A 19,685-nucleotide genomic window follows, 5' to 3' on the forward strand; every position below is an offset into this window, starting at 1 on the left:
ATAAATTTATGGAAGAATGCAGATCCTGCATTACGACATTGTTCAAGGATTTCGTGATGTTTTTTCTAGAAATATGTTTAAAGCTTGTGTGTTTATGAACATAACTGGCGAATAAAATTATCTACTTCGACAGAACGTCTTGAAAATGTCAATTTTACTGTTATTGAAATTATAAATGTTCTTTGTTGCGGCATGTTTACTGTAAATAAAAGATAATACTCACGAACAGGTTCATGTAATAGAAAATACAGTATCGAATGGAATGCACATTAATAATGAGACATTATTAATAAGCTTGGCTATTTATTTACTTCGAGGTACGCTTTTGAATAAAATAATTTCAATGCCATATGAAACGAGACGCTAGATGAACCGACCTTTTATATTAAACACGATTAATTGTTAGGATACAGTACATAGTCATAGTTCGGGATTGATATTTGTGGTAGTTGTGGCATTTGGTTTTATCAAGTGAAGAAAAGAAAAAAAAGGGGCTTGACAGACGGACGGACGGACAACAAAGTGATCCTATAAGGGTTCCGTTTTTTCATTTTGAGGTACAGAACCCTAAAAAAACATCTGCGAATCGTGTTTGCCTCGCTGGATATACAACTTTAATATAAAACCTTGCTTTTAAATTAAATAATATATTTAAAGTTTTAATGTCTAGAAAAGTTACAATTTCGCTTTACTATCAAACACCAAATGAATAATTCAATCGTAAATCGTATGGATGTGTATTGTGTAGGATTTCGTGCTTGAAATCCATATTGTCCACTTTCACCATGAATGGACACGACTTTTAAATATTATACTTAAAATTATATATCCGTTTGTAACGGTTGCCGAAAAATTAACGCCTTGGGATCTACAATAGCGTACTGAACTGTCATACATGTATATATATATATATCTATATAAATGACACAATTGAATTTCGAATTAGCTTTAATATAGTAATTTACATTAACTTAATCCTTACATATTACGAAATAAAGTCCCCCGCCGCGTCTGTCTATCTGATGACGATACAATTTTTGGTATGGATTATTAGAGACCCTGGGCCATCCCAGATATAAAAATACGGGAAATAGGTCTTTCGCGTAGGCGAAGTCCCGAGCAAAAGCTAGTATATAATAGAAAATGTTCCAATAATTTTAAGCCGGGCAATAAATGTGCGACTACTTTGTGCCATTTTTTATATTTATTTTCGTCAGAATCTAGAGACATTTCCAAACGTGTAAATTTTCTTAAACGATGAACTTTTAAAAGAGAAATTACATTAACTAGAAATCTAAAGCATTTTATCTATTGCGTGTTTTAATCTAATGTTCCAAACTGTATTAAGAGGCATTAATAAAATTCCAATCAAAATGTAATTTCGCTGCTGATTAATTTCTCTTTCGCTCGTGCCTCATGCTGAGCCCACTTAATATTCGAATCTAACCATTTTATATCAACAGTAATGGTCACCATCGAAAAGGAAATTTTCACCGGCGCCATAAATAATGCGAGGAATGTGGATAATGTTCTATTACAAATATTACTTAACTAATGTAAATAACTGCGTTACGTAAACCTCGCATCGCTGTAGTGAAATTATTATGCCGAGATCCGGGTCTTTCTGACTCACCATTTTAAAGCCTTTTTCAACCTTGATACTATAACCGTTTAGGGTGACAATGACTTGAATGTATTTTAAATAATTAATTAAACAAATTTGTAATGTAAAACATCATCACGTCAGCATCCTGCGAGAATAGATAGGGGTGCAGATCAAGTATTCATAGTTTGCCAAGCTTTCAATCTCATGATGTAGTTGACGAGTTTCTAACTATAGAATTTATAGAAGTTGTTTGCTTTACCTTGGTACTGAACCTAGGACACCTCCAGTTTCACAATCAAACTACAGTGCTACTGGACCAACGAGGCAAATGAATTCATCTCGTTATTATACATAATACAAGTTTAGAGCTCGCTCAAGGCTTTTAAAAGTGAAAACGTTTTATATTTTTATCTCGGAAACATGACAGTCACTCGTAATATGAACAACGAATCGCGAAGGATCAAAACAATTTGTGCAATCGATTATAGACATACTCTTTTAATGGAATGCATTTATACAAGATATTTCATGGTTGCCGGTGAACTTTGCAATAATAACTTATACAGTCAATTTAACAAAGATACTGTCCTTCGTCAATCTAATACCTGTGTCAAGTAATTATTTGTCGATAAATATTTATAGCACAAGCGAATATATTTAGGTAAATAGGTTGATATCCGTTTGCACAAGTATCGGTTACAATACGAGTATTTATTTACTGGTACATTGCCGAAATCGACTAACTTGAAAACGCGTTCATCGATCATGTGGTTTTATACTCCTCAGTTGTTTGTAATCCTGGTTAATAATTACTATATTTCATTTGTAGACTTCATTTAATGTTGTATTATATTAGTGTGGGTTTGTCGCTTCTTTCACTGAGTGACGTAATAATGGTTTGATATAATTTTTATATGTATTAATAGGCCAGTGAGCGACGGCTAATATTTTCCGGGAAGGGACTATGAGCCGGACGGTGCTGCGCTGCGAGCATAGGCTAGTTGTCAATAATTTGTTTTTTTTTGCCATTGATTAATTTGCGTTTTGTGGATATTTTATATGAATAAGAAAATTTAAAGTCACAGGATAAGTTTTAATATTAGACTACTTAATTTACTATTTGCAAAACTGAAACATATCCAAATTACTGTAGAGTACGTGAAGATAAATCAATGTACTGTGTATTATAAATTTATTGCCAGAAGGAAGTAAATAAGTTATTGAATTAATTATTAGTGAGATTTTTGACTCGTCAATCCATAACACATTTAAAATATCTGTGTAGGATTAGGTACAGACCCGATTCACAAATTGTATGTAGGATTGCCGTGACAGATAAGTAAGCCGAGTAATCATCGGGGTGTCAGGAGGCCACGACCCGTGTGGCAACGTCGATGCATGACACCGTACGTCTCATATTTTAAACACACAATGCGCGATGTTCGAAGACATTACGTCTTAACTGTATGTCACGATAACATTTACTTATTTCAAACTTAAGCTCTAAAGTGGGACGTTTCATATAAGAAAGTGTAGCCCCGATGATGTTAGTTATGTAATTTATTGCATTGTACACTAATGCCTGTTGCAGATGATCAGTTACGCGATTTGTTTTCGTTTGCGCTTCTATTTAAATATCTATCGTAATCTATGTGCGTTAGCTTTCAAAATATGTAATCACTTTAAGTTTTTCCTTCTAGTAATGTCCGTGTCGTACTAATGGTCTATTTGTATTGCAATTTATAACTATTGACAACCACTTCGTTTCATTTGATGTTCAATGCGTGTGTTCAGTTATTATCGATTTGGAAAGCATTTGTGACCATCAGTGTTTTTTGTCTTTATAGGGAATAAGTTATGTGGCATATTTTGAAGCAATGGTGTTAAATACTTAGTATAACAGTTCAATTTAATGACAAAAATAATTGTTAATAATGAATGGTTAATTTGTGAATTTGTTTTCGAACAAACTTTTGCGGATTTAATTTCGTCTCAATAACTTTGACAGAGTAATGAATAATTCTGGTTTCATTTGCACGATTACTTAAGGGACATCAAAATTAAAAATAATCATGCGATTCCATAATACTAAAAGATGCACACCAGATGTCCTCATGAGTTTGCACGGCGTGGTATTTACGAGGAATGCGGCGTCTCAGGTCGACGCAGTAGATGTCAGCTAGTTTTGACTCCGCACAGTAAGCTGTGGGAAATGTGATCAGTCCTTGACCTACTGTTCGTCTCCCACGGAGAACAATCACTAAACATAGCTCGTGTCTTGCGAGTTTTCCGCCGAATTCACTTTTCATCGATATAATGATTGTTTTTGCAATTACTCATGTAAAGGTATTATGTTTTTATCAACTATAATGCAGTATGGAATAATATTCTCACTATGAACAAAGTAAGATTTAATGGACGGAATAATTATCATAGGAATGAACGCCAATGAAAAACTTTTTGAGTAGTAGATAACAGTAGGGATAATTGACAAATGTTTTATGGTAAGCGATCACCACTATCTGTAAGAACTTACATTGGTAGAGGAATTAAGTAGCCAGAGCTATCTGCTTATGGGGAAGATTCAGGAGATATGAAGTGCAGAAGAAATAGAGCTATTCGCAATCTTACTCTTTGAAAGCATCAACAATTAAAATTGTCATTCTATCTATGGGACTCTGGTAAAGAGGTCAAGTCAATCCATTGACTTAAATATACATTTATATAAAATTTCTTTTATTTGCCCTAGAACTACAAAGTACCTTTTGATAATATTATACTGATTCCCTTTTTAATACATTATCAAACAGCGTTAAACTAATCGCCATCCTGACATAACATTTCTGAGTCACAAACCAGAGGCAGTATTAGTAACACACAGATTAGAAATGTTCATGGGCAAAGGTGTAAAACTTTCATTAACCACATCACGACCAATGCCGATAAAATCTGCTGCAAATCAGGGTCATTAAACAACGACACGAGTAACAAAGGGAACAAATCTTACGAACAATGTATTGAAATTTATAATTAGTAATTCAAAGCGATCAGGAGACGTTTCACAATACAAAAAAACATGGCTTATGTAATACATTTCTAAAATGATTTCGCAGACCTTGATTCATCTATGAGATGATAAAAGTGTCAGTGGGCGAAATGACCTTTACACGGTCGTTGTATTGTTTAGTCTTGGTTGGTAGATACATATGTGTGTAGCCTATAGGCTGATATATCATCTGTCTGTACATATGTTTTAGGGTTTAAATATTAGCTCAATTTTTCAAACTATAAAATCTTGTCTTACGCTTTAAAACTCATCCAGAATGCAGCAGTACAGCGTACTCACAATGCATTTATTACCTGCCTTAAAGATTTATTATGATACACAATACCTGTTTCTTATTGTACGCAAGAGATGCTTTCTACCAGGTCAGCTTAAGTTAATTTCCCTGCCACTTAATAACATGAAAATAATAAACAAGTTGCGTTACGGGCCGTGTTTACGCAAACTTGTACAGTTTATAACACGTTACATGTTAAAGTTTATATATTAGCTGAGAAAGACGACATAACTCTTAGGTACTTATGTCAATGTAGAAAACGTGTTAAGTGTATGTTTGTAAAAGTAAGAGCGTCTTCAATTTTTTGTTGAGAAATATAATAGGTTTTGTCGTTCACCTTGATTGTTGATTTGTTAGTAAAAGCAGATTGTCTAAGAAAAGTAATGAGTATGAAAAATCTTTGAATTATAAATTCCCGAATGAATACAGTTTATAACACATTACTTTGTCTCATATTTTACTCTATTAGAGCTTACATGATGTCTTCGTAACTATTTAATTCTTTAAATAATCTTTCTAAAATTCCTTTAAGTGTGATTTGTTAATACTCTATGTGATCGCCATGGATAATGGATATATTCTGTGATACAAATATAAAGCAAATTACATTCAGTTTCTTTTCTTCAGTATGCGCTATCATTTTAAATTAACTCGCCTATCTTGACAATGTTATTGCAATTAAATAACAATCATGTTTCTTACAATCTTCACTTTCTATTTTTTTCGTTTTTAATTGTAAAATATAACCTGTTTTGTGGATAGTTTGGTATGAAAATGGCGCACGCGAAACTCTCCCTTTTATGGTAACTCGAATAATATGGACACGCGTTTAGTGCTAGATACCTCATTTTAGTTGTTACAAAACAATGTTTGCAGTAAATAATAGTTACGGCATTGCACGCGACAAAAAAATTGTGCCACTCGGTTTTTAGATGGATACCTAATTTGTCTCGCCACTTATACTGTCGTTCTATTTTTAAATCTGTTTTTGTATGTTTATTTGTGGATTGTTTTATGAGGTTTCACCATGCTGTACTCTGTACTTGACAAAGGTTTTAGGCACAGGTTTTATGCAATGATATTTATTTAACAGCGACGGGCATAGTTCTAAATCCAGTGTCCAATATTGAACTCAAAGCTTTGTTCTATGGCGCAGCAGAGCACAAGAGAAAAACTACGTCTATCATAACTGAAATAAGTACTACGTGAAGCTCAGAGGTTAACTTCTACCTTCACGTAGAAATAAAGGAACAAAGTAATAAAACTATCTTTTCTGCTAAAATAACAGTAGCAACTAGTAGTATTTTCAAATTTGCCGATCCTCGATTTAATAAAAATGCACTGCACAGATTGCAAAAATCATTTAAGGCAAAAACTTGTTAAGAATTTTTCATAAATATTTATAGGTTATAAAATTATTTCCACATAGCGAATTGCGAAATAATGTTTACCAAGGATACCAGGTCGATAAAGAAGATGTTCCATGTCTGATATTGGTAATAACATAATAATGCAGAATGTGTAAATCAGATTCCGGCGAACACCGAAACATGGAGCGTGGCAATTTCAACTGACCTTTTACGAAAGGTATTGGGTGTAATATTTGATTGATAACCCATATTGAGACTGCATCTGTTGCTATACCGTAAATAATTTTATTTTAACGAATCAACACAGGTATATGAATTAGTTTTTAAATATATAAAAAATATATATTTCATTGTATTTTAATTAATGTTATTGTTCACTCTTTCCATACCTGTGTTATTTATTAGTGGAAACTTCGCTGGATTCTGTAACATATTCTTTTATTATTTATATTTGATATTTTCTGTTTGTTTCCCAAATATTAAATAAATAAATAAATATAGTCGTGAAAATGCGAAGCAGTAGCACAATAACATCTTTTATTTCCTTGAAGATCTATGGCGTTCTCAGAACTTAGGATTATTAGGAAACTTTACTTGAGGAATGTTAAATTAATTATATAATTAATGCATTTTGACGTATAAGATAGTATGTGGTTGAAGTCAGCAGTAGTAGTAAGCCTAAGTGGAGGCTCCACGGGCCTCTGAAAATTGGTCCAGATGAAGTAGATACGCTCACCTAGCCTTGCGCACGGCGCGACCTTACGTCTAGTGAAATTGAACCGGTACCTCATTTATACCGGTCTGGTTACACTCTTGTACGGTATTATTGAGGTTGTTTGACTTATTTCAATGAATATATTTAATACTAATTATATCGTAAATGCATTAAAGGTATGCGCTACATACCAAACATTCTGCTGTATTATTTTATTTTTCACTTAATTTCTCGTTAGCTGGTGACGATCTTGTTACGTGTTATATCATTAGCTACGTAAACTGACCAATCTGTATTGTAACGATAAACATATTGCGAAAAGCAATCAAGCTCCATCTTGTTACTACTAACTGATTGTGCAGAAATATTGAACTGTTGACAATTAAATAAATATCAATGAACATGGAGCATCGCAGGTTGTTGGAAGAGCAGTAGTTAGGAACATGACATTTACTCAGGTCTTAAAGTGTATTGCTAAGTAATTGGATACATATAAATTAGGTCTTTAAAATAACTGAACATGAAAATCAAAATTAACACAACGATAATTGAGTGCGCATCAAAGGCGAACGGTAAAATTTTCCGAAGGGGAACCCAGCACAATATCATATAGGTACTACTTATATGCATAAATGGGGGCTGCAAATCGTTCTAATGATTAATCGATTTTATATAAATTACGAAAGAGGAGCCAGCAAGAACGAAGTTATATGAACCCCTCGCCAACGGTGTGCATAAATAAATACGTAGGCAGATTTTTATTTTTGTTTTTCTTAATTATCACGTAGGGGATTCGAAATCTGTTGTTTAACACACCTTTATAATACAATGTGTCCAAATCGGTCAACACAATGTCCAGCGGTGGATATTTCCATTGCATTTGAAAAAATTTTTTGCATTCTTCGGTAATTTGCTATACATTGTGCTTCCATATTTGTATTTATGAATAAAAGCTTAGTGACGAGAAAGATCGAATTTTGTTGAACTGGTTTTACCATTATGCATGGTCGATCTGATTAATATCGCCATTTTTAGAGACGATTTAAACATTAAATAACCATTTTGGGCGGTTTCTTAATAAGATTTTGGTTAGGTCGATATTCGAGAATTCAATAACATTTTAAGTTTTAAGTTGGACACTTTTATAAGTTGTTATTCATTTTAATCGTCGTATGCGAGAATGGATAAGTGTAGCATTGAAATGACTGTATGATAGGATTTTTCCAATATCCATCGTCGCTATCCCTCAATCAGTTTCCGCGTTCAGTAAGAAATAGTGCGGAAGCGGTCACTTCCGACTTCGGTAATTGGATTTGCGAGTCCATAAAGTAAGCGTGTTATGAATCATTGAACCTTTTCATAATGTGTTGACGACAATGTACAAGTCTATACTTATGCACTGCTACGTCCGCCTTCGGCTCAGTTTTTTGTCGTCCAAGTGACTTGCGTCTACAGTCAACGCAAGTTATAAAATTACGTTAGGTTATTTTAAGCTCATGTAAATTGTATGCACACTACACACTGTTTCGTAGGGAAGGCACTGCGATGAGACGGTCACGTTAGATTTCGAAGACGAGTTAGGAATGTATTTAGTGCGCACGGTTCGGTGAGAGTGGTTTCGGCGGCGAAAGTGATCAGCAGCGCGATTGCCTCATCGATCCGGTGCTGCGCATGCACTTGCCATCGGCATCCATCAGCATGCGTAATACACCCACGCTCTGATTTTCACTGGCAATTTCTCACGACCACATCACGTTCGCAACTATTGCAATGTTCGACAATGCTTGTTTTGCAGCCATCTATTCTAATTTTCACACAAATTCTTTGAACAGCGCTACGCAACAATACCAGAATATCGACCAACTATGCAAATCGATCACGGTTACAACATTAGCGTTATTACAAAAATTGTTAACCTACGCGTATGAATAAATTGAAGTTTCATTGAAACTTGAAATGCTCATGTAACTTAGCAAGTAGGTAGATGTAAACAATAGTCGGGAATGTAGTGATGAAACTTGCGCATGAGTCACGGCTCCCGTGTCGGCGAGGTTGTCGCCGTCTGTGGGCACCGCTGCCATATTCCGCTTTGATTCATGGTACAGTGTAATCCTAATGTAGCGAATATCCTTACGTAACGCCATCTCACAAACCCTTTTTTTGTTGCAGATGTATATTAGCGTGTACGCTCCATTTGGCGCACGCCGATGTCGAGCTCATCACTAAACCGAGGCCAGGAGAAGAATACGTTATTGTTAGTTCAGGGCAACAGACACCTTTAAAAGCTGTCACTGGAAAATCTGAAAGTAAAATACCCTTAAAATACAGGCAAAAGCCTGTTCTCACTACAGTTGCCCCTGATACCAAAAAGCCTTTTGACTACATTCCTATTAATTTTGATACCATTGATGATATAAATAGCGGTTTACTGCCCTCCAACGTGAATTTAGAAACTGCTGGCACTGAGCAAAAGCAACATTCACGAATTCAAATAAAGAAGGGGCCTAATGGCCAAGATTATGAATATGAGTACATTTATTATTACTACGATGAAGATGAGGAAAGTAAGAAGGAAGGAAAAGATGTAGAAAAGGTTGCACCTACTACTGAAGAGACTGTGTACAATTCTCATGATGGACCTCTTAAGACTGATACCGACAATCACATAGCAAATGAAAGTAAAACCAAAAACAAGTATAGCACGATCGATAGGTCCGCAACGGCAACGACGGCTACACCAGAACAGAACGAGGTTCTTCCTGCACAGAGTCGAGGCCGCGGACGAGGCCGCAATATTCCACCACCTCCTGTTGAAGAAGAAGTTGAAGAAGACACTAGGTATTATATTATTATTCATGCATTTTTTTTCAATGCTTATCTTGTTTCAATACCATTTTCAATGATAATAATTATTTAACCATTTCAAGTGTCAGACTACCTTCAAGCACCCGGTTCCCTCCTCGAGGGCGCAACTTGGCATCAACTAGTACTACGACTTATGTGCCAGAAGTATCTTCAGAATCAGTGAGGCAACGTGGACGTCAATCTGACAGCGTAGCGGATGAATCCATTGGTCAGACTAGAAGCAGGACTCGTGCGCACATCAGGTATTATTGTTTTCGGTATTTTCAGAACAACATACATTTGAATAAAATAAAATTGACGTAACACTTGATCTTTAACAATTCCAGGCGTCCAAGTTCAGAATTGGTAGACCTTGACAGTTTCAAAACACATTCTGGTGATATTCCATCTCAATACAAAGAGCCGCCAAGTAGGTATTCCTCGGAAGCCAAAACGACAACTGAAGAAGTTCCGGAAGAAGAAGTAGAAGAAGAAGAAACTACTGAAAAGGAGCCAGAATATGAAAAAGAATCTGCTAGAGAAGGTCACAGCTTAGCCAGCGGTATCAAATTCCAAGAAATAGAGGACGACTCTAAACTTCCCTCTGATTACAAGCTAACTACTACGTACGAACAAGACACCACAGAATATACAACAATGACAGCTATGGAAAAAGTCGCTCTTGACCTGTACGCATATCTCGCGGGCGAAAATCTCAATAATGAAATTAATCCAACAAGCAACGACTTGATCAGCTTCGATGGCACCACAACAGTTGACGATGACTCGTGGACAACAGAGCCTTTAAGCACAACAGAAGAGTTGACTACTCCGACGACGACTACCACCACTACTACAACCACAACCACCACGACGACTACAACAACACCGGCACCGACTACAACTACTACAACTACGGCGGCGCCCTCTACTCGCCCGTCCAGATTCAAGGGACGTCCTGGTGCCAGAGCGCGCGTGTCTTCCACCTCTGCCGCCACTGAAGCACCACAAGAGACCTCAACCAGAGCTCGAGGTAATTATTTGAATTATGAGCTTCTTAGATTATTTACTCAAATTTTATTTGGATATAGGATATTTTTTACTTTCACAATACAACCATTTTGGACACAATTGTTTTTATGAGACTAAAATTAATCGCTCTCAATACAAAATTAACACAGTTGTGATTCTGATACGGTGTCATAAGGAATTCTCATAAAACTTGGCCGCCATAGGCTAATTATGCTGGTTACGATCACGAATCATAATATAGTGAATAGCTTATACAGGAATGTTCGTGGTAGCTGCAAATGCGATGTTTTAGTTGTAAGATATTGTATTGCTTTGCGATTGTCCTAAGCGAATTTGTATTTTTTATTTTTCTTTATACTTGCGAACGAAATATGGTATATTTGATAATAATATGATATATTTAGCAACATTATCTAGGGTTTAAAAATGAAATCATAACTGATTTCAATTCCAAAAGGATTATCGACTTTCCTTTTCCAAAAAAGTTTATATATTGATAAAATAATAAAGAAAGGCCAGATATTATTAGTAAATTATTTGAAATGTATTAAATTTGAAGGCGAGATATTACGTAGTGGTTTTAATTCCGTTCTCGTCTAGTCAACTATAGATAATGTCTATAAAACCGGTCCCGTTGTCCCTGAAGGTTTAGCCAATGAAATTATGCTAGTACTGATTGCGGTAACAACATTACTACAGTTTTAGGGTCATGATACATGAACTGCATTTAAGCTCTTGCGTCACTCGTTCTATAAGGAGTTAGTGTTTTTAACACATAGATAGTAATTGTTTCACGTATAACGTGTAGCCGTTTAGAAATTGTAATGAGTCATTCAGCAGAAATCTAGTTTGCCCAAGAGATTGGGAAACAAATGTCAAAGCTATTGTAGGTCGTTCAATAAGTATTGATAGACTGAAAAGATGTCGCGTTTATGATAACAAATTGTTCTTTGTTGTTGTGACTAATTCGGTAATGCGTTATGCAAGACTTGAATGCAGTTTTTGTACTTGAAAATTACGAGTAAGATGTCAGTCGAGTGTTGTAGGTATGCAGTAATGAGTGTTTGTGACCAGGTCGGTTCAACAAGCCGAATGGAGGCCGCAAGACCACCGCTGCCGCCGCTGCCGCCTCCTCCGCCTCGGAGTCCGCCACCGCCGCTCCAGCTGCCGCCGACAAACCCACCACCAAGGTTTGCATTGTTTTATTTATATCGAGAATTTTAAGAACAGCACAAGTGATGTACAGAATGTCCCTTAATACATCTAATACCGATTTTTAGTCATAATCTGTTTAAGGCTAAAAATTGTCTTTAAGGACATGTATTTACTATTTATGGTAAATAGTAAATACATGTCCTTTACAAATTGTTATGGACAAACTTGTGCTGTTAAGAAAAGCGTTTTATTTCGTATTTATCGAGCAATCACAAGCGACTGTCTTAGCAAAGCGAATACATTTATAACATTTAATCTACAAACTGATTGAATTGTTTTTCGGAAAAATACAGTTAGTTTCAATTATTACTAGTTTTGTGACCGTATCACAACGATTACTGATAACAGTCTGATTCCACATGCCTCGCGTCTCTGCGTGATAAAATTGTGACAATCATTATATAATTCTACCTTATACGTATAGAGATAATATTCAATATACCTTTATAACAATGAAACTTAAAGAGAAGTTCTTTATCTAATGTTACAATAAATATCAATATTTATTCTTCGAGATGTCACAAGATTGGTAAAAGAATGTGGTATTTCTAGGAAGTGAAATATATACGGGTCTTAGGAACTTGCTGCCGCGATAGTTTCAAGGTTATTGGGGTGGCGAACCCTTGATTCAAAGATGGTGACCTACTTCCACGTTTCTGTTGTTGCAGGGCTTCGGTCGTCGCGGATTGTTTGCGGGCCGCACCAGACCCAGCTCCACGTCAGCTGCGCCCGCGCAAGAGGAAGGCAGCTCAGCTACTAGTGAAACTCCCGCACCCAGGTAGGTTAAATTCTCATACAATGTTCTTGATGCCGTCATAGTTTTATTATCTATATTTATACATGCGAAACATAACTCTGTCTGTTACCTTTTCACACATATACCGTTGAACCGATTTTAATTAAATTTTGTATAGAGATAGTTTGAGACCCTGAGAAGGTGAAAAATTATTTCACGCGAGTCGCGAGCAAAAAGTAGTATTATTATTAGAACAATGATCCTAATCTTTCGCAAGTAAAGTGCGAGATGTTCTATTTTATATTATTAAGAAAAAAGAGCGACGCACATTAAATAGATTTGTCATGTTTCATTTAGGTCCTGCGTTGAAACCTGGTTGCATAACAACTGTACAGTCATTTTGCTGACTCAGTCCCACACAAAGAAATATGAACCTCAGTAAAGTACGAAATAAAATCAGCTCTGCCTCGAGCGGAATTCAAATGGACAGCGCTATTGAAATGCATAATGCATCTGAGCGCATCGTTTTATTTTAAACTTCACGTTTCTGAAACATGTTTTGAATAGCCAACATTAATGAAGTTTAAGATCAATATTATTTGACTGTTTAAGGTCACCATTCTATTAATATGTTAGCCGATAATGCTTGCAGTTGTTACATTCACCAGTGAACGTGCAAATAAATAATTGTGCGAGAAAATTCTTCTAACTAAATTCGCTTAGGGTCCTCAGAAATTAAGTTACCGATCGATCTCCGGACGGTTTAAAGATTATCTGATTCGAAAAAAAAACAAAATATTATAACGGCAAGGAAAAAATTTAACATAAAAAGATGAAGGATTATAATAAAAAGTCATACATAAAAATCACCTTTGTGTTTTTGTAGGTATGAAGGTTTTATTATAGTCTGCTATCGTAAATACCTAAAAAAGTCCTTTGACCTTACAGTATCTAATCTGATAAACAATTGTCTATTAAATGTTCCAGGGCTCGCCTTCGTCCTGGTTTGAGAAGAGCGCCTTCCTCTTCCACGACAGCCGCGTCCAGTGCCGCAGCCCCTGCTGAAGAGACCACTGCGCCAAGCGCCGCTGCGTCTGGAGAAGTAGCTGACACTACCCCCACACCTTCCAGGACTCTTGGGTAAGAAATACAACTTAATTAGAAGTTAGATTTAGTCTGACTATTTTAAAAGCAACGTTAGAGTAGGGGTGTAACACAAAGTAAAATTAAAAGGAGTACCTTGGCGGGTGTGATTGTAGGTAAATTATGATAATTATGGCCTTTTCCTCCATATATCGAACGAAAGGGGTTAACACTAACTGTATTATTTTTCTTGTATGCCTTTTCTCAAATTAAGATGTCTTCCATCTCCGCCAATATCCATCCGAACAAAGCTGAAAGAATATTTCATAAAGTGCTCTTCCTCGCTTTAGATGCATGCAGATGCAATTTTGATGAAATCTTTATTCTTAAGTAATATTCGCTGCAGTAGTCTGATTACAACACAATGTTTCGAGTATGAAGGTCGCTTCTCTGTTAGATATTACTTACGGTAGCAATATTTTGTTAAACCTTGCTAAAGAATATAACTAATGGTTGTTTTATGTGGTATTTTTAGTTACATATGGTATGCATTATAGTGGATAAACCATCTAGGGGCACTGCGCCGTGTGATTACGCAGTAACGTGTGCAAAGACTCGTATTAAGTACCGCCGCGCCATATAATTCACTTAGATATGAAGATAACAAAAACAATTGGCGAACTTTACGTTTCTAGAAGGAAAAGCAAAGACTTATGGTGATACTAGCACTTGCTCGCAACTGACAACTATTTTATAAATGAACTTTATGCCCTTTATTCTAATCAATCCAAGGCGGTACCAAAATTCATCAGAATTTGTTTATTGATTAGCCGTAGAAGCGTAACTGCCATACCTAGTTAATTTCGCATTTTATATTTTAATATGTACTAACGAAAAGGTTGTATCATCCTTTTTTAATTTTGACAGCCGTGGACGACCAGGCTTGCGCCCCGCTTCTCTACGACCTGGTCCGAGGTTGAACCTGCGCCCCAGCCCTCGTCTGAGGCCAGGTGCTGCCCCGGCCGCCCCCGCAGAGACAGCCTCTGAAGCCCCAGCGGAAACTTCTGCGCCTGAATCGCCCGTTACTGAAGCTGATGCCGAGGTAATGAGATGTTAACAGATGCCTCTTTATTCCTTATGCTGAATAATATGTGGGTTATAGAGGCAAAACAAATAAAAAGTATTTTTTGTTACCTTCCTATATGTGTCGTGATTTATAATTTTTTATTTTTTTTTTTCAAATATTATGATGCGAATAATAACGCAGTTAAAAGAATTTATAACTAATTCCTTGGAGGGGTCGATGTGGTTATTCTAGAATTATATGGACTTTTTAGAATTCGTCTCCAACCCCTGCTCCCGAGCAACCTCGTGGTGGGATCAAGCTGCGCAACCGTTTGCAGGTGTCTCCTTCCCCGAAGCCAAGGGCGACAGCCGCACCACCCGCGCGAAGACCCAACCCTCTTCTCAAGAGGAAGCTCGCTTCTCCCGCTACTGAGGTAATATAACTAGTATGATCGGCAGTTGGTGGTAAAAGAATAATTCGATCAAATGAGACGAAGGGTGTTGTGGCACAAACGCTATGTATTCAGAATATGTAATGCCTTACAAATGTGAGTAAAAATATTGTGTGTAAACGTGATATATAAAGTAGAGGAGTTATTCAACAAAAGCTGCAAATGTTTTCTTAAAAATTTTAACTTGTCACAATACCGTGGAAACCAACAACGTTCTTGTAAAGAAGAAAGGCCTCGTCAGACGCGTTATTGCGACACGTAAACTGGATATAAACTGGTTGCTCCGGAAAACTCAATTAATCATTTTATTGGAGCCATAAATGTGCACTTTAATTAGATAACACTTTGATAAGCGTAGCAAGGGGTACTTCAAAATATGGTCATGAAAACTTGCAAAAAAAAATAAGATTAAAGGAAGTAATTTCGAGAGTTGTTTCCAAATTACATACTAAATAGGTAACGATTTGTTTTTTCAGTTTTACATTAAACGTCTCATCAGTTAAAATTTTGCCGTTAACAAAAAATCATTTAATATTGTTAGAACAACCCATAATACGAAGGATAACAGGTAAATAAAATTTCACAGGCGACCACAGAACCACCCAAGAAGTCAACGGAGACGACGGAGGACAGCACCAGTGTTGAGAAAAGCGAGACGGAGACGGAGCCTGCTCCCGCGGAGACTACCCCCGCGCCCCCCCTCCGCGGGCTGGACGCGCTCATTGCCAGAAGACGCGCAGCCGGCGGCATCGGCGGCCGGCCCGCCAGGCCCGCACGGGGAGCGTTCTACCATCCCAAATAACACTTCCACCTTCCATTTGATGTATAGAATGACATGCTGAACACTAACTTACATTGGTTACCGCCAATAATTTGTACTGCACCACGTAGATATGTCGCGTGAAGACTCGAAACTCATTTTTTTATTTCGTTTGAAACACTCTCACTTATTCCCCCATTATTGCAACACCACCCGAGTACCGAATTTGTGGCATATCTGTGGTGTTTTAGAATATCATTGGTTATCACAAAATCTCCATTGGTGACTTACAAATAAAAGTTACTTTAATTTTTTGCAGGGTCTTTGTTGCATAGATAATCTTGATTTATTTATATATGACGAGATGTTTTACCATTCTATTAAATTCAGCACTGTCATTAATCTTAGTCAATTTACTCCCCAAACTATTTAGATGCTAGTTCACATAACTACCTTCTCACATATTTTCGGTTGTAGTTATATAATTAAGTAATATTAGGTTTCTAATATTTTTCTCTCAAATATAGGACCGTATGGATGCATACTTAACTAGAATACTATAAAAATAGATACGTGTTATGTACATAGTAGTAAATATTGTTACGAAATAAGACAGGAGTTTTGATATAAAAAACACTGACGTAATTAATGAAGCGAAAATTTTTAAACTATTACTCAACAGAAACCAAATCATAAAGTATATTTAAATTTTGTTTGAATATTCAAGACTACGTAATGAGTAAGTAAAACTAATAAATTATGTAAACTCAACGAGAATTAAACGCCTTAGTTGTACGTTAACCTACATACATATACCTAAAATTTACCAAAACTAATGCTATAGACGTAAAGATTTTTTATGACTTGCATAAAACTTCGCAGTTACGTCCAAAACAATTGGTTTATCATTTTGCAGATACTCTCTGATATGTAGTTGTCAAACGAAATTATACTCATTTTATGTTTATTTATTATGTTAAGTGAAAATATTTAGGAGCCAAGAAGTAATGTAGCAAGACTCAAACCATTGTTGATCCGTTTCGCTTATCTATTGTTTTGGTCTAACCGCTAACTATTAAGTTTGCGTTCACTGTATGTATTTGAGTTGTATGACCTGTACCATCAACGATCATTGATATAAATTTCGTCTGCAGAAGCACTGAATGCTAGTGCCATCGTGATATGTTTTGTATCTTTCGTAAGTGTGATAATAAAATTAATAATAAGATGATAAAGTTTAGTACCACATTGTTTTATTTTTGTTTGAATCCCCAAAATTATTAACACAACAGTGCGACGAGACGAACATGCGGTTGCTCCGGTAGTAAGAGCAGCAACTGCCCCGAAACAATAGCAACATCCTCATGTACAATAACTTCCATGCTTTCGAATTACGTTTGATACGGGAAATTAAGTACTATTTACAATGTCAAATAAATATCTTATTTCATTAGTGTTACGAATGTAAGATATATCTGTAATAGCCGGTAAACAACTTGAGCATTCTTTTGCGTGGTGGGTTTTTTTTAAGATATGAAGCTACACATCCACGAAGAGGGCAAACGTATTTGGTGCAGATATGAAGTTAACTTTTTGGGACGGAGCAGCTCTCTAGCATAGCGGAATCTATATGTATGTTTTGTCTCAACCTCGTGTCGTCAGCTTGTCTTAAAGTAGATAATGCCTAGTGCTGCCGCTGCTCATACGCTGTCACGGCGTTCTCATAAGGCGAAGTAAGCACAATATGTTTAATAATAATATGAAATGTGCATCGTCAAAACTAAATTGACTAAACGAAAAAGTCACTTACACTTGGTTTATGTCTGAAATATCAGATATTTTACCCTAATTGACCAGAAGTTAACCTGTCTATAATGACCAGGTAGGTAAATAAAGAAACCTGCATGAAAATATTAATTCTTAATAAGATGTTTACGTCCTGTTTTCCTTTTAAAACGACGATATAAGTTTTATATCATTGAAAAATATTAGCAAAAAGTATTTTTCTTTACGATAATGAAGGCTAAGCCGCTTACAGACGATGGAAAATCTTTTAAAAAAGAAAATCTTATTACCGTTTGAAGTGGTTGCTATAGAAACTAATACAACGGTCTGGGGAGCGAATTCGACGAACATTTTATTATAAATATTATCTTTGATAAAGATAAGCTGATAACAAGTTTTTTTGCTGTTTTTTCCTGGTCGGGAAACGACTTAGCATTACCATCCTCATCAAGAGTACTCAAATATTTATATTATTGTAAATAATCTTTAAATATGTTATGTCGTGTAAATCGTACGGAAAATATGTTATCGTCCTTGGAATTGATGGTCAAATCATCAAAATAATGTACCATACCAAGAAAATGTTGAAGTGAGATTTTTGAGGATATCCTTGGCCCCTGAGCCGTCGAGACAAAATGCACCCCTATATGTAAAGGAATTACACGCATTTTTTTACCTAGAAGTAGTGTTACACCTACGCTAGGTACTACAATGCTATAAGAGGCATGCAGTATTTTCATTGTTGAAACCTAAGCCGATTTTGCAGCAACTTACTTATACTTCGAGCCCAAGTAATTGTATAATATTTTAATAGTCGCAATTCCTAAAAAGATGTCAAAATCATCGGCTAACGTAAGGAATATGGAGTAACGTGTTAGTAAAAGATGAACACTCATAATATCTTGTTCGTATAACTGCATCGAATAAACTAATTTTTTGTTCGTATATATTGCAAAACCAGAGTTAAAAATAAATAAAGGATTATCAAAATTCTTTAAAGTATTTTAATACATGGTATCCAGCTGCGATCGTAAAGTATAGCAAAACAAGTTTGATTCTGGACACATTATTGAGTTTCATGGTCAAAGTCATTCATTTATTTTTATAATAAAACCAACTGTATTCAGCTGCCTTTAATCCTTTGAATACATATACCAGATGCGAAAATAGTGCCCCATTTAGGGGCTAAGGTTTATTGTATGCACTAGGATGAAAAGAAACAATCCCGTACAAAGGGAAAACATTTAATAACAACCGGTTGTATCTGGATACTGATCGCGGTTTGTTATGAAGCGAAAATTGTGTCATACACAATGAATGTTTTTAGTCAAAACGTATTTCTCTAATTATGTTTATTTATTATTAAGCATGGAAGCTAACTAATAATATAGGCGCGTATTATATTTTTAAATATAGGAATATTTGGAAGCAATAAATTCGCGTGATGTGATATATACTCGTATGGGTGTTTTACCTATCTATTATTTTATTGTAAAGAATAGCTAGCTGTGTTATAAGAGCAGAAATCCCTAAATATTGTATACCCTACAGCCTTAAATATTTAAAGTGTTGTAAGTCTTAGCCAAAGAGAATTATAATAATACTAGATTTTGCTCGCGGCTTCGCCCGTGTTAGTCATAGTGTGATTTTATAGTGTCTTCCTCGATAAAGGGGTTATCCA

The 19,685-nt window shown here is 35.8% G+C and overlaps 1 protein-coding gene across 4 annotated transcripts in view; it reads left to right on the forward strand.

The window, feature by feature from the left end:
• The window catches only part of LOC115444843 (flocculation protein FLO11), a 36,887-nt gene extending 19,425 nt beyond the window's left edge, over window positions 1–17,462 (forward strand). For all 4 annotated transcript variants that reach the window (XM_030170782.2, XM_030170784.2, XM_030170783.2 and 1 more), the window contains exons 3-11: window positions 9,202–9,870; window positions 9,960–10,139; window positions 10,224–10,909; window positions 11,983–12,098; window positions 12,792–12,901; window positions 13,847–13,999; window positions 14,870–15,044; window positions 15,280–15,441; window positions 16,046–17,462. In XM_030170782.2, the coding sequence (XP_030026642.1) occupies window positions 9,202–9,870; window positions 9,960–10,139; window positions 10,224–10,909; window positions 11,983–12,098; window positions 12,792–12,901; window positions 13,847–13,999; window positions 14,870–15,044; window positions 15,280–15,441; window positions 16,046–16,261 (2,467 nt within the window). In that variant the 3' untranslated portion in view covers window positions 16,262–17,462. The remainder of the gene's footprint in view (window positions 1–9,201; window positions 9,871–9,959; window positions 10,140–10,223; window positions 10,910–11,982; window positions 12,099–12,791; window positions 12,902–13,846; window positions 14,000–14,869; window positions 15,045–15,279; window positions 15,442–16,045) is intronic.
• Window positions 17,463–19,685: the final 2,223 nt, after the last annotated feature.

The sequence above is a fragment of the Manduca sexta genome, chromosome 27 (genome assembly GCF_014839805.1).
Source record: "Manduca sexta isolate Smith_Timp_Sample1 chromosome 27, JHU_Msex_v1.0, whole genome shotgun sequence".
Taxonomy (NCBI): Eukaryota; Metazoa; Arthropoda; class Insecta; order Lepidoptera; family Sphingidae; genus Manduca; species Manduca sexta.